This window comes from Musa acuminata, chromosome BXJ2-1, assembly GCF_036884655.1.
Source record: "Musa acuminata AAA Group cultivar baxijiao chromosome BXJ2-1, Cavendish_Baxijiao_AAA, whole genome shotgun sequence".
NCBI lineage: Eukaryota > Viridiplantae > Streptophyta > Magnoliopsida > Zingiberales > Musaceae > Musa > Musa acuminata.
Genome location: NC_088338.1, coordinates 10210889 through 10227500, shown reverse-complemented (window position 1 = coordinate 10227500; position 16612 = coordinate 10210889). Strand labels below are relative to the sequence as shown.

Here is a 16612-nt window from a genome sequence, read left to right as displayed (position 1 = left end):
TACTAAAATCCTTATAATTATGATAGTAAAATATTTAATCTTATTTATTCTAACGTTATCGATTTTATCGATAGAAGATATGATATATGATAGCATATATATTTATGTCACAAAAAATGATAGGTAAAAAGATAATTTCAATGATGGTGGTAGGCTAATTATAGATTATCCCTTATAGTTAGACCTCTTTAGTATATTTGTCTCTAGACTTAAAAAATTTATAATGAAATTCCTATTATTATGAAAGTAACACATTGAATCCCATTTACTATAACGTCATTGGCTTTATTAATGGAAGATACAGCACATGACGACATGTGTATGAATGGTAAGAAAATAATTGGCAAAAAGATAATTTCAATAGTAGTGGTATGCTAATTATATATTACCCCATATAATTAGACTTCTTTAACATCCTGATTCCTATACTTCAAAAATTTATATTAAAATTTCTATAGTTATGAAAGTGAAATATTTAGCCCCATTTACCTTAATGCTTCCGGTTTTACCGATGGAAGATACAATATGTGACAATATATGTATGAATGACACAAAAACGATTGGCAAAAAGAAATTTTCAATGGTAATGGCGGATGGTGGTGGTTGGCTTTGTCGAGGTTGATTCAAACATCGACGATAAGGAGGAAGAGGTGGGAGGTAAGGCATTTGTATCGGCCCCGAACCACCCTGTCTCATCTTCCTCCTCCAACACTACTCTATATTTGCATCGATGTCAGAGAAGGAAGAAGAGATAAGTGAGATATCTACATTAGCATAATACTCAAATCCTTGGATGGTCGTTTCGTTTAGTGGCACGATGGATTCGAGGAAGGGATAATGGGTAGCGAGAAGGAGGGAGAGGTTGTAAGCGAGCTCGGTGAAGACGCATACCTACTTCAAGCTCTCGAGCTTTAGTCGCGGTGTGAATGGCGTGTATGCCCCGACCATAGCGACATGGTTGCCGATTGACTTCCAAATCAACTTTGCCCATAACTAGAGGGGATTTGATCATATGATAAGAATTGATCACCGCATAAAATAGGAAAGGTAACAAACTCTCATCCTCCTTCCCACTCACCTCTAGTTCCATGATGGTGGGGGAAAGTATCACAAAGATGGTAGCAATGGAAACAATGAGCGAGATGATGAAAAAATGATGGATTGCTACATTGTAATTAGCCTTCGAATTGGGAATCGTCATTTTGGCTAGTGTTTTGAGATCAATCAACTACATACACTCTACCTCACTTGCCTCCTCTTCCTCCTCCCTCCTCATCATTGGTGATGCAGATACCTCACCACCCTCTTCTTCTTCCTCCAGTGCTGATGCAGATGCAAAGTGATGCTAGAAGAGGTAGAGCGATGCACTACTAATGCAGATGCCTCACCTCACTCCTCTTCCTCCTCTGAAACCAACACATATGCTTCATCACTCTACCTCATCTTCCTCCTCATCGTCGATGTTCGAATTGATATTGACAATATCGACTATTGTGTTATTATCATTGAACACCACAACAACCACCCACTGTGCCATCGTTCATCACCACCATTGAAATTATCTTTTTGTCCATCGTTTTAATATCATTTTTACGTGAGCTATCACGTATTGTATCTTATATTGGTAAGGCTAATAACAATAGGATTAGTGAGAGTATATATTTCACTTTCATAATTATAGAGATTTTAATATAATTTTTTTAAATTTAAAAACTAGAATGCTAAAGTAATCTAATTACAAGAGATAATTTATAATTAGCCCACCTACTATGGTACCACTCCTTTACGGAGGATTGATAGACATTACCCCTAACATATTGTCTTATTGATATGGAGGAATTTCATACATTAATTAATATAAATTATTTATTATAAAATTTTAAAATTATATGGATACGTCAATTCTGATTATTTTAAAATTTATTATTTATTTGTAGCAAAAAATAAAATTTTTGAATGAACACTAATTTCACTAAAAAAAACCTTTACTATAGATATCTTTTTTTTTCCTGCTAAATATTTCTACAAAATATGCCTTTTTTGAGATTGACATTAAAAAATATTTTTTAATAAAAATATTAATATGTGTGAGATGAAATGAAATGAACTAAGAGATTCTTAAAATTGATAGAGTTATATAAGGTTGATTTGGTATATGATCTGATATATAATAATCCTAATTAATTTGATCAAAATTTATTAATATTCAAAATTTGACATATTATTATACCGAGGTGGACAAATTTTTATATGACAGTCAAAATAACAAAAGATTGAATCAGTCAAACTATAATTTGATTAAATGAAGATGAATTTTCCCACGACAGATAGACACAGGTGGGTAAACTATCTTGTAATAAAAAAGATGAACTTGCAATACGAATATATTGCATGTTTGAAGCCAAGTAAAGATTATATATTAACTACAACAAAGTTCATGAAAACCAATTGTACGTGCAATATGAATATAGTAACGAGGGCACAATTAGGAGGAGGCATATTTCATACCAAGAAGATGAACAAAACCCTTACATTACCTGCAAAATTCTCAAAAAATAATCTTGAAATCTCACATGCATGAAGGATGATGAGGAACATGTTGGTGATCAATCACCATCCGACACCTATCACCTCGTGGAGATAACATAGAAAGAAAAGATCTTAGTCACCCTCTTTACTCTGTGGAAAATAATCCAATGGAGATAGTTTGGGCCTGTCTCTCCTTCACCCATATGTACAAAATGTTAAAGGGTGACATTGGGGGTAGATGCAAACTATACCCTCTATAGATAAGGAATAAAAGCTAACTCTCGGCATAATCCTGATAGACTTTTATTTTTTTGAGAAAAATCAATACCCAAAAAGAACCTCGGACTAACTTAAATATTGGAGGGACTGAGTCAGGAAACTTCTCTCGACATCGATAGTCTTAGTACATGTGACACTTTGGAAGATCAACTTCCCACCTTGGAGCTACTCCAGAATCACCTACAACCTTCGGGTTTGGATAATATCGGGTTGACTCGGACGTCGACGACGAAATGCCCTAACAAAGGACAAACAAATTTAACAAGTTTTAATTACAAGAAAAAAAAAGATTTTACAATAATCATGTATTGCATGCGCAAATGATCCATGCACATGCATAATAATAATGTCATTTAGAAACAAGCGAACTGATCCTAATCATTTATACATGCATCTTATCATTCATTATGTTACAGTTGGTTCACTCACATAAGATTGAAAGATAATGGACAATAACCATTCAGTCATAACTTTCTCACCCTCACAAAGTAGAAAACGGTGTAGAATAGTCATAGATGATTGCTACTAAATAAACGAAATACAAATTATCATAAGCGAAGAGTGTACGAGAATAAAGGGTCGTAACTTATATATATAATATCCTTAATTTTCTTTATAAATCAAGATATCTTGGGCAGATATTTGAATTGTTTATTATTTTCCTTGTAATGATTTTTCAGTTACCTCTTTCAAATTTCAACTTTGCGTCATTTATTTCTTGAATTGGTTTAAGAGATTTAAATTAGAGCATAAACTGTATTTGGTGAAGACGAATGCATTAAGAAAAAGTACGTGAAGGTCATTGATAGCTTAGCTATGTGCTTTGTGTACAAACATTTGGTCGTAGTCTTGATTACCATTCGATTCGGCTTCTGTAGTTCACCGATTTCAAATCAAATTAGAATTAGTCCTATGTTTCGATTTTTTATTTTGAAAACTAGGAAACGATCATTTTGGTTTTAAATCATATATATATATATATATATATATATATATATATATATATATATATATGTATGTATGTATGTATGTATGTATGTATGTATGTATGTATGTATGTATGTATGTATGTATGTATGTATGTATAAATCACATATACAACTATGGTACAGAGGCTAAAATATTAAATTTAAATCAATTAATATGGATTCAAGTCAAAAGAGATATTTAGTTGGTTTAAAATTTTTAAAAATTTATTTCTTTATGCTAGCTTTGCCCATTACAATTATACATCTATTTTTAAAATTTAAAAATAAAATTATTTGTTTATATTTTAAATTATTTTTGATTAAAAATAATAAAAATCGAATCATTGGAACTGAAACAAACAGATCAATTTGGAAGCACACAAGTTCTCTCAAGGTGGTCATGCTTCACACAAATACATCTTTCTTGTTCTCTCCTCACAACCAAACATAAATAAGGCATTTCAAAATGGGTGCCATGGTCATGCTAATGGTTGTAGAGCACACTTATAATGAAGATGAAAGCCCTTCACTTCAATTAGTAGAAAGAAAGATTATTTTGGGGATCAACAAGCATAAAAGTATATATATCATAATATAATGGGGTAGACATCTTAAATGTACAAATACTCTAACATTCTTATATTCATCCAAATTTATGCAACAGATTGAATGATATCCATAGGATACACAACTTTGACTGACACATGTCTCTTGATTATATAATCTTCCCACTCAAGATTTCCTAATAAAAATACACATGAGTAGATAGGTAAAAGTTTTTATGTAACTAAGAATGAAGACTTAAAAGTAAGAAAAACACAATTAACTCATAAGAAAAAGACCAATTCCCTCTTGATATGAGGAGGTTTCAATTGTCTGAGAAGACCAATTCTCTCATGGTCTATAAATGACTATCCAAAATGACATCAACCGAGGTAGAATTGTCAAATCTTAACTTAATTTTTTATAAAAAAGAAAAACATAATTAACTCATAAAAATATATTAAAAATATTAACATGTGTTATAAGAAAAGAGATGAACTATCAAGATAGTTTGGTACATTAAAGGATTGAAAGACTTAGATTATACATATTAGGATTGACTCATAATTTAAAACTTAAATAAGGGATTTACTCGACAATACAAAAGTCATCTTTAAAACAATAAAAATAATTACAAAAAAAAGAACAATGATAACAATAGCAAATGTAAGGATATATATATATATATATATATATATATATATATATATATATATATATATATATATATATATATATATATATCGCGAGTCAAAGGTTCTTGGTCAAACAGGGAGTCAAAGGTTCTTCATTGTCCATGAAAACAAAATTTGATGAAGCCGACATTTATGATGACATCGCTTGCGCCAACAATGAATGCGGGGACTCCCTACGTCGTCACTGCAGACGCTTTATTTCTATCGCAATTCATCGCTGCCTTGTTGCCCAAGATGGACAGCAGCTTCCAAGAAGCATCACCCCTTATTATATATACGAACGAAGCCTAGGCGTTGCTGCCTCTCATACCGAAGAAGGGAGAAGAAGAAGAAGAAGAAGGCAATGGCAGCGGAGGCAGGAGAAGTGAGGCTGATAGGGGCGTGGCCGAGCCCGTTCGTGCTGCGCCCGAGGGTCGCCCTGAACCTGAAGGTGGTGGAGTACGAGTTCCTGCAGGAGAAGTTCGGGGAGAAGAGCGAGCTGCTTCTGAGATCCAACCCTGTGTACAAGAAGATCCCCGTCCTCCTCCACCACGACAAGCCCGTCTGCGAGTCGATGATCATCGTGGAGTACGTCGACGGGGCCTGGGCTAATTCCGGCCACGCCATCTTGCCGGCCGACCCCTACGAGCGCGCCCTCCACCGCTTCTGGGCCGTCTACATCGACGACAAGGTTCGCATGCCTCCATCAATTTCTGACCTCTGTTTTCTTGGTCTACAAATTTTCTACGATCATCGACATGAATGATGATGACTGAATCCTCTGCACGCAGTGGTTCCCGTCAATGTTCGGCATCGCAAAGGCTGAAACAGAGGAGGCCAAGGCCGAATCCGCAGAGCAAGCGTGGGCCGGGCTGAAGCTGCTCGAGGAGGCGTTTGAGAAGCTGAGCAAGGGCAAAGCCTTCTTCGGCGGGGACATCATCGGTTACGTCGACATCGCTCTCGGTTCCTACCTGGGATGGGCGAAGGTGATCGAGCAGATGACCGGCCTCAAGTTGTTCGACGAGGAGAAGACGCCTCTGCTCGCGGTTTGGGCGGAGAGGTTCTGCACCCATGAGGCCGTGAAGGAGGTGATGCCGGAGACGGAGAAGCTGATGGAGTTCGCCAAGATGCGTCTGGGGAAATAGAAGGAGTCTCCTGCAAATTAAAGACAAGGAATCGTGGTGGTCACTTGGAGTGGCTTCAGGATCTCGCTGTTGTGGTGAAATCTATAGAGAATAATGTAACCGACGGTAGTTTTCCGTGAGGTGGCCTTTGCGTGTTTGCTCATGATGTTGTGTTGGTGATCAATAAAGGATACCACCATCTTGTTGGATTCGATGGGCGATCTCCAAACGTTGCTTTGACGTTTTTGTTCTCATAGGTTATCGTCAGCACACAACTACCGATCTTCCGAATGCCGATGGCGAGGCCAACAACTGCTTTCGACAGCCGCCATTAACGCCGCCATCCGAGCCATATATTTCGATCATTGTCTTGTTCTTATGTCTCACTTCCCACCGTTAAATACGAAGTCAGACTTTGTTGTGTCACGGTAGAGTTCGAAGAGGAGAAGAGGCAACAGCTACAAGCGGAGAAGAGAGTGACATCTATTTTTAAAGTTAGAAATCATCTATCTACTCGGACATATAGCTGGTCTTAGCTATTTGTGTGGAGACATTAATGTAAGTGTTCATTAAAAAAATAAGCTAGATGGTTATTTGTGTGGGGATATTACTGTAAGTGTTCATTAAAAAATAAGTTAGATGGTTAATGATACTTAATCATCAGATAATAATTCTATAGTCTTAATTATATATTTGGTCCTTAAACTTAAGACATAAAAATATGTCTTATTTGAATACTCTATTTTTTAATATCAGACTTATATGTATGAAAGTTTCGGATCTAGTACAAACGATATTGGGAATGACAACCAACTTTATAAAGGTAATTGATTATCAATAAAGAATCATCCACTCTTAATATCATGAGAGAAATATCTTGTATGTTTTCACTCATACAAATCTCTAGCCAAGGTCAATCAGATGAATCCGATAAGCGTGAGATTTAAATTGAGAGATAAGTTCTCCGGAAGAATCCGATTAGAGTAAGACTTGGAAGGATTCTATATGGGCATGAGAGCACTATACCCGGTATATGATCTGTAGGATAGTAGATGGATGATGGACTATTGATATACAATAAATTAGAGCAAACATGTCTAGTGGATTAGATCTCTTGTATTATTTGAGGACTATGACGTAGTGGCCTAGTATGTCAATAGTCACTAAGTTGAGTGAATTATTACAAGGATAATAATTTACTAAGTCAGAAGAAATTATGACATGTGCAACTCACAATCAGCTCGATATTGGGCCTAGAGGGTCAGACACATATAATGGATCACACGACAAATAGAGTATTGAATATGAGATATATGATAAGCCCCTATTTTAATGGATCCTTGGAAGAGACCAAATAGAGCTTAGAATTATTATTATTAGATGATGATCTAATATCTCTTAAGCTAGGGGTAATTGGATAAAGATCTAATACCCAATAGGAAGGATCCATTAGGGTTAATTAAAAGTGACTATAAATAAGAGTTGGGACTTAAATGATTATAGGTTAAAGATTTGTATAAGCCCATCAAAGTTAAAGATAAACCTTCTACTATGGACGATAAAGAATGAGAAATTCAACATAAAAAAGCTATTGCCTATATTAGAAGATGGATGTATATAAACTTACATGAGCATATTTCTGATAAAACTAGAGCTGATATTGTTTGGCAAAAGTTAGAAAACCTCTTTGTGAAAAAGACAATAGGAAATAGAATTTCTCTTTTTAGAAGGCTTGTAAATTTGAAGTATAAAGATGGTGGTAACATTGTTGAGCACATAAACCTATTTCAGAGTCTTGCAAACAAGTTGGTTACTATGAAAATGAATATAGATGATAATATGCAAGGATTATTACTTCTCAGCTATTTACCAAAAAGTTGGGAAACGTATGTGGTGACTATTTGCAACTCCACGCCAGAGGAAACTCTAACTATAGATATGGTTAAAGACAGTTTGCTAAATGAAGATACTAGAAGGAAAGAACAGGGTGAATCTTCTTCTGGGGCATTTGTTACTGAAAAACAAGAAAGACATGGAAGAAGTCATAGCAGAAATCCACATAGTTATAGAGGAAGATCCAAGTCTAGAAGAGATATCAAATGTTTTCACTGTAACAGGATAGGTCACATGAAGAAAGAGTGTAGGTTTTGGAAGCGAGAACAGAATCAAATGAAGAAAAATGAGAAAGAGACTAATACAGTTGTTGCTAAAGGTAATATCACTATTGTTTATGATGAAGGTTGTGTTAGTCTTATAGCTTAGGACAGTAATTGGGTAATTGACTCTGGTGTTTCATTTCATGTTACTTCTTATGGTGATTTCTTTAGATCTTACACTACTGGTGATTTTGGTAATGTCAGAATGGGAAACAGTGGTACATCTAAGATTATGGGTATTGGAGATATTTGCTTGGAGACCAGTATTGGGAGCAAATTGATACTCAAAGATATAAGACATGTTCCAAATATTCGTCTTAACTTGATATCTATACGTAGACTTGATGATGAGGGCTTTGCACACTATTTTGGTGAAAGCAAATAGAAACTCACTAAAGGTTCTCTGATTATGGCAAGAGGAAAGAAATTTAACTCTTTTTATGTCATGGAAGCTAAGCTACATAAAGGAGAGATTAATGCAATTCAAAAAGATGAAAGTATAGATCTTTGGCATAAGAGGCTTGGTCATATCAGCGAGAAGGGACTTCAAACTCTTACTAGAAAGCAGTTCTTACCAGAGTTGCAAGGTACATTTCTTAAATCTTGTGATCATTGCTTAGCTGGAAAAACACATAGAGTTACATTTCAAACATATCCATCATCTAGAAGATCAGATGTTATTGATTTAGTTCATACTGATGTTTGTACTATGCAAACTAGAACTCTTGGAGGTGCTCTTTATTTTGTTACTTTTATTGATGACCATTCTAGAAAAATGTGGGCTTTTGCTTTGAAATCTAAAGACCAAGTACTCGATGTTTTCAAGGAGTTTCATGCCAGTGTTAAAAGAGAAACTGATAGAAAACTAAAGTGTATTCGATCAGATAATGGTGGCGAGTACATGGGTCATTTTGAGAATTATTGCAGGTTCCATGATATTAGACTTGAGAAAACAGTTCCTAAAACTCCTCAATAGAATGGTGTGGTAGAAAGGATGAACAGAACCATTGAAGAAAGGATTAGGTGTATGCTTTCCCACGCCAAGTTACCAAAGTCATTTTGGGGGGAGGCTATGAGAACTACAATTGATCTGATAAGTCTTTCTCCATCAGTTCCTCTAAAAGGTGATATTCCAGAGAGAGTATGGAGAGGAAAAGATATATCTTATAATCATTTAAGAGTCTTTGGGTGTAAAGTATTTGTTCATATTCCCAAATATGAGAGATCCAAGTTTGATAGTAAAGCAAAAGCATTTATTTTCTTGGGATATGGTCATGAAGAGTTTGGGTACAGATTATGGGATCCAATGAACAAGAAGATTATTATAAGCAAAGATGTTGTGTTTCTTGAAGACCAATTATTTGATGATGGTGATCATATTGAGAAGCCAGAAACCTCTGTTTATATTCCTTGGAGTTTGGGTCCAGTTTCTTCACCTATAGTTCATGATGATCATGGGAGAGATGAACAAGAAGATTATGGTGAGAATACCAGTGATGATACACCTACAGTTGATGATGCTGAACCAACTGAACAGGCACCTCCACCACCAGTTGAGATTCCATTGAGAAGATCCACTAGAGAGCGACAACCCTCTACCAGATATCCTCCACATGAGTATGTTATGCTTACTGATGTGGGAGAGCCAGAAACTTACCAAGAAGTTATTCTACATGAGAATAAGAGTGAGTGGGTTAAAGCCATACAAGAAGAGATGAGATCCTTGCTTGAGAATCACACCTATGACTTGGTAAAGCTATTGAAAGAGAAGAAAGCTCTCAAGAATAAGTGGGTTTATAAATTGAAGACTGAAAACAATAGCTCACAATAAAGATACAAGGTACGACTAGTTGTGAAAGGATTCAGTCAAAAGAAAAGTATTGACTTTGAAGAAATATTTTCTCCAATTGTGAAAATGTCTTCTATCCGTGTTGTTCTTGGTTTAGCTGCCCGCTTGAATTTAGAAGTTGAGCAACTTGATGTAAAAACAGTATTTCTTCATGGTGACTTAGAAGAAGAAATTTACATGGAGCAACCAGAAGGTTTCAAAGTCAAGAGAAAAGAAAATATGGTGTGTAAGCTTAGGAAAAGCTTATGTGGACTCAAACAAGCACATAGACAGTGGTATAAGAAGTTTAATTCCTTTATGATGAGCCAAGGGTATGATAGAACAATATCTGATCATTGTGTGTTTATGAAGAAATTTTCAGATGATGATTTTATTATTTTACTGCTATATGTTGATGATATGCTGATTGTTGGCTATGATGTTGAAAAAATTAGAAAGCTTAAAAGAGAGCTAAGTAAGTCTTTTGTCATGAAAGACTTGGGATCGGTGAAACAAATACTTGGCATGAAGATTATTCGTGATAGGAAGAAAAGGAAGATTTGGCTATCTCAGGAGACTTACATTGAAAAGGTTCTTGAAAGATTCAACATGAGTAAATGCAAAGCAGTTTGTTCTCCACTTGCAGGCCATTTCAAGCTTAGTTCGAAACAATGTCCTACAAGTGAGAAAGAAAAAGAAGAAATGTCCAGAGTGTCTTACTTATCTGTAGTAGGCAATTTGATGTATGCTATGGTTTGTACTAGGCCAGATATAACTCATGCAGTTGGAGTTGTCAGCCGATTTCTCTCTAATCCTGAAAAGGAACATTGGGCAACAATGAAATAAATATTAAGATATCTAAGATGTACTTCCAGATTATGTTTATGTTTTGGTAATGATGAACCTGTGTTAGAAGGGTACACAGATGCAGATATGGCAGGTGATACTAATTCTAGGAAGTCTACTTCGGGATTCTTGATGACATTTGCAGGAGGAGCAGTCTCTTGGCAGTCTAAGTTACAGAAGTATGTTGCTCTATCAACCACAGAAGCAGAATACATAGTAATTACTGAAGCTTGCAATGAAGTTTTATAGATGAAAAAGTTTGTACAGGAATTGGGTTTGAAACAGGAAGGATATACTGTTTACTGTGATAGTCAGAGTGCCATTCACCTCTCCAAGAATTCAATATACCATTCTAGATCCAAGCATATTGATGTGAGATATCACTGGATTCGTGATGTGCTTGAGATGAAAGAATTACAATTGGAAAAAGTGCATACTAATGAGAATGAATCAGATATGTTGACAAAGTCTTTGCCTAAGGAGAAACTTGAAGCATGTAGGTAAAGAGCGGGCTTAGTACAGTCAACCATATGAGCTGGAGGGGGAGTAAGCGAAAAGCGGGCTTAGTACAGCCCACCATATAAGCTGGAGGGGGAGAATTGTTGGGTCCAACTCATATGTGGGCTTGGACAATTGGGCCTATTGAGCCCAAATCACTAATTGAAAGAAAGGGCATAAGGTGAGGGTAGCAAAAAAATTAGAGCGTGCAGCGTGCGTGTGTGCAAATGAGCGTGTAGCGAGTGACGACGCAGAGAGAGAAAGAGAGAGAGAAAGTAAGGTTTCTGAGCTTTCTGCTTGACGATCGATGGCCAAACATTGTCAGTTTTGACCCAAATTTTATGTAGAGAATCCTTGCAGCAAACTCTACAATCCTAACAGTGTTGATCTACAGTTTATCCTCTCTAAGGTACTTTCCTGCTATATCCATTTTGTGAGACCTAGAATTCTCTTATGAGGAGATCCACCCTATGTGATGAATATATACTATTCTTGAGCTAAGATCTATGATCTTGATATTATTGTGATCTTCTTATTATTCTAGAGAAGACCTATTGTAAACCTGTTATCATTACTATTAATAATGGAAGTGTGAGGTGGACTACGGTCCCGTGGTTTTTTTCACATTGGGTTTTCCACGTTAAAAGATTTGGTCTCACTGTGTGATTGATTTTTTGCTCTATTGTTTATGCTGTGCTGGTTGATATTTTCATTTGGATATCAAGTTGGTATTTTGATGAGGAACCCATTTTGATACACAAAGAGGAAAAAAATATTCCGCTTTAACAGGTTTTTTCCCAACAGATGCAAACTATCCCCTCTATATATAAGGAATAAAAGCTAACTCTCGACATAATCCCGATTGACTTTTTTTTTTGAGAAAAATTAATACCCAAAAAGAACCTCGGATTAACTTGAATGTTAGAGGGACCAAGTCAGGAAACTTCTATCGATATCGATCTTAGTACATATGACAATTCGGAGGATCGACTTCCCACCTCGGAGCCACTCTAGAATCACCTACACTCTTATGCCTTTGGGTTTGGATAATATCGGATTGACTCGGACGTCGACGACGAAATGCCCTAACAAAGGACAAACAAATTTAACAAGTTTTAATTACAAGAAAATAAAAGATTTTACAATAATCATGTATTGCATGCGCAAATGATCCATGCACATGCATAATAATAATGTCATTTAGAAACAAGCGAACTGATCCTAATCATTTATACATGCATCTTATCATTCATTATGTTACAGTTGGTTCACTCACATACGATTGAAAGATAATGGATAATAACCATTCCAGTCATGACTTTCTCACCCTCACAAAGTAGAAAACGGTGTAGAATAGTCATAGATGATTGCTACTAAATAAACGAAATACAAATTATCATAAGCGAAGAGTGTACGAGAATAAATGGTCGTAACTTATATATATAATATCCTTAATTTTCTTTATAAATCAAGATATCTTGGGCAGATATTTGATTTGTTTATTATTTTCCTTGTAATAATTTTTTCAGTTACCTCTTTCAAATTTCAACTTTGCGTCATTTATTTCTTGAATTGGTTTAAGAGATTTTAATTAGAGCATAAAATATATTTGGTGAAGACGAATGCATTAAGAAAAAGTAGGTGAAGGTGTATGTACTTTGTGTACAAACATTTGGTGGTTGTCTTTGATTACCATTCGATTCGGCTTGCGGTAGTTCACCGATTTCAAATCAAATTAGAATTAGTCCTATGTTTCGATTTTTTATTTTGAAAACTAGGAAACGATCGTTTGGTCAAACATGGAGTCAAAAGTTCTACTTTGTTCATGGAAACAAAATTAGATGTGGAATCTGATGAATACGGGGACTCCCTGCGTCGTCATTGCAGACGCACGCTTTATTTCTATAGCAATTCATTGTTGCCTTGTTGCTCAAGAAGCATCAACCTTTATTATGTATACGAACGAAGCCCAGGCGTTGCTGCCTCTCATACCGAAGACAATGGCAGCGGCGGCAGGAGAAGTGAGGCTGATCGGGGCGTGGCCGAGCCCGTTCGTGCTGCGCCCGAGGGTCGCCCTCAACCTGAAGGGGGTGGAGTACGAGTTCCTGCAGGAGAAGTTCGGGGAGAAGAGCGAGCTGCTTCTGAGATCCAACCCTGTGTACAAGAAGGTCCCCGTCCTCCTCCACCACGACAAGCCCGTCTGCGAGTCGATGATCATCGTAGAGTACGTCGACGGGGCCTGGGCTAATTCCGGCCACGCCATCTTGCCGGCCGACCCCTATGAGCGCGCCCTCCACCGCTTCTGGGCCGTCTACATCGACGACAAGGTTCGCATGCCTCCATCAATTTCTGACCTCTGTTTTCTTGGTCTATAAATTTTCTACGATCATCGACATGAATGATGATGACTGAATCCTCTGCACGCAGTGGTTCCCGTCAATGTTCGGCATCGCAAAGGCTGAAACAGAGGAGGCCGAGGCCGAATCCGCGGAGCAAGCGCGGGCCGGGCTGAAGCTGCTCGAGGAGGCGTTCGAGAAGCTGAGCAAAGGCAAAGCCTTCTTCGGCGGGGACACCATCGGCTACGTCGACATCGCCCTCGGCGCCCACCTGGGGTGGGCGAAGGTGATCGAGCAGACGACCGGCCTCAAGTTGTTCGACGAGGAGAAGACGCCTCTGCTCGCGGTTTGGGCGGAGAGGTTCTGCAACCACAAGGCCGTGAAGGAGGTGATGCCGGAGACGGAGAAGCTGATGGAGTACGCCAAGATGCGTCTGGGGAAATAGAAGGAGTCTCCTGAAATTAAAGACAAGGAATCGTGGTTGTCACTTGGAGTGGCTTCAGGATCTCGCTGTTGTGGTGAAATCCGTGGAGAATAATGTCACCGACAGTAGTTTTCTGTGAGGTGGCCTTTTTGTGTTTGCTCATGATGTTGTGTCGGTGATCAATAAAGGATACCATTGTGTTGGATTCGATGGGCGATCTCCAAAGGTTGCTTTGACTTTTTTGTTCTCGTATATTATCGTCAGCACATAACTACCCATTTTCATGAATTGGGATGGCATTGAGGATGCTTTCATGACCTCCATAAGTTTTGAGATCAGCAATGGTGGATCAGTGAGAGTTTGGAAGGATAACTGGATAGAATATGAAGCTTTATCCTCTTATGTTCTCCCATCAAAGTTCTTTCACTACTCATCCTAATGCCTGCCTTTGGGTAAAAGCACACAGCACTTGCATTTGCTGCCTTTGGATTAATTGTGCAAACAAGTTGAATATGGATTGGTTGAACTCTGCTCGGCTTGTGGTTTATGTGGAATGAATGAACGCAACAAATACATCTTTCAGCAGCCACACTGTGTCGTAGGCGACTCGGTAATCTTTTTGTCAACTCTTTCTCCTGTTCTATCTGTCCTTCAACTGATTTCGACAAAGTAGGAGACTAATCTCCATCTTTCTTCTAGTAAAAAAGGAACAGCACGCCGCAGAAGATCCAAAATATTGCAAGTGGAAGAAGATTTCTGTGAGAAAGTAGAGGCAGATTGCTGTCGGTCTTCCAAGATTTCATCGCAGAGTTTCTTCTCATTGGTGCGTTGACGTAGCGATGTGAAGGGTCGATGCATGGAGGCGACGTCAAACTTGATTCGGTGAGACAGTTCGTCTAAAAAATCATTTTCAACAGTTCGGGAATGTGTTGAGTCTTCCATTAGCCATTAGTCAACGCCTTGCCTTGCTCTGCAAGAAGCTCTCCCTACAAGGGCGAACCCGAGTGTGGCTGCCTCTCAACTCGGAGATCCATGGCAACGGCAGAGGGAGTAGAGGTGAAGCTGATCGGGACATGGCCGGGCCCGTTCGTGCTGCGTGCGAGTGGACGACCTCGGATACGTCGACATCGCCTTGGGGGGCTTCCTGGGGTGGCTGAAGGTCATGGAGAAGACTAGTGGTGTGAAGTTCATCAACGAGGAGAAGATGCCTCTGCTTGCGAGGTGGGCGGAGAGGTTCTGCGCCCACGAGGCAGTGAAGGCGGTGATGCCGGAGCCAGAGAGGTTAGAGGAGTTCGCTAGGAAGCGTGCCGCCGGTGCCAAAACTCCTCCGGCAAACTAAAAAACCTTTAAGATGGCCATTATATATATATATATATATATATATATATATATATATATATATATATATATATATATATATATATATATATATATATATATATATATATATATATATATATATATATATATATATATATATATATATATATAGTGTGTTGAATAATATATTACACGTATTAATAAAGGATTTCTTTGACAGTAGTAAACATGTGTTTGAAATAAATTTGATATTTTATAAAAAATGTTATTACTATTAAACTTTCCTATGATGATGTAATTTTGATAAAAATACTTGTTCACAACCATACTCACCTACGATCATTGGCATATCATCCGTGCCTCCTCTATGACCTTCCACTCCCCATGACTCTCAACACTATCGCTATCATCTCGCCCTCAACTAATTATCTATTCTGTTTTTGTTGCAACCTTCGTTATACTCTTTTGTGTCACTACTATCAAATCGTCACTACCACCTCGCTCTCTATTGGTTGCCAAAAGCAAAAGAGGCGATAGTGGTGAAGAGGAAGAGCTCCTTGTCACTAATGAGAAGAGACGGGATAATAATGACGAAGGCGGAGGAGGCGGCTACTTGAAAGCAAGGTGGCTATGGTGGTGGCAATAATTTGTTTGTAGCTAAAAGTAAGGGTGGTGCGGAAAGATATTTTCATTAAAGTGAAAACAAAGGGTATCGTAAAACTTAATTAGAGAGACAACGTCAGATACATACCCAACAATAAATATTATTTTAGGTAAAATATAAAAAATCACTGGAAAAGGAAGACGAACAGAGTTGAGTTAGACAATAAATTTATTTTATCTTAATAAACAAACTCAATCAACGTATTAAAAATTTTAAATTAAATATTGGATTTATTATAATGTCATAAGAGAGATTAGAAGAAAGAAAAGAAAGAAAAGGGAAGCAGGTAGTTGACAAATATAGGATGAAGCAATACTATGCCTCGATAAAACACATTGGATTGCACAACTTATGCGAGACGACAAACTTAACAATGTGGTAAGATAATATTAAATAAGCTTACTTGTTTCTTATTCAAAGTAG

General features: G+C 37.3%; 2 protein-coding genes across 2 annotated transcripts; both read left to right on the top strand.

The window, feature by feature from the left end:
• The first annotated feature begins 5317 nt into the window (after positions 1-5317).
• LOC135598867 (glutathione S-transferase U17-like) lies at positions 5318-6331 on the top strand. Its single transcript, XM_065093284.1, has 2 exons — positions 5318-5684; positions 5785-6331. The coding sequence occupies exons 1-2, from the start codon at positions 5358-5360 to the stop codon at positions 6136-6138; spliced, it is 681 nt and encodes a 226-aa protein (XP_064949356.1). The 5' UTR covers positions 5318-5357; the 3' UTR covers positions 6139-6331.
• A 7002-nt stretch (positions 6332-13333) lies between these two features.
• On the top strand, positions 13334-14415 carry LOC135598866 (glutathione S-transferase U17-like). Its single transcript, XM_065093282.1, has 2 exons — positions 13334-13772; positions 13873-14415. Exons 1-2 carry the CDS (start codon positions 13398-13400, stop codon positions 14224-14226), a joined length of 729 nt encoding a protein of 242 aa, XP_064949354.1. The 5' UTR covers positions 13334-13397; the 3' UTR covers positions 14227-14415.
• The last annotated feature ends 2197 nt before the right edge of the window (positions 14416-16612 follow it).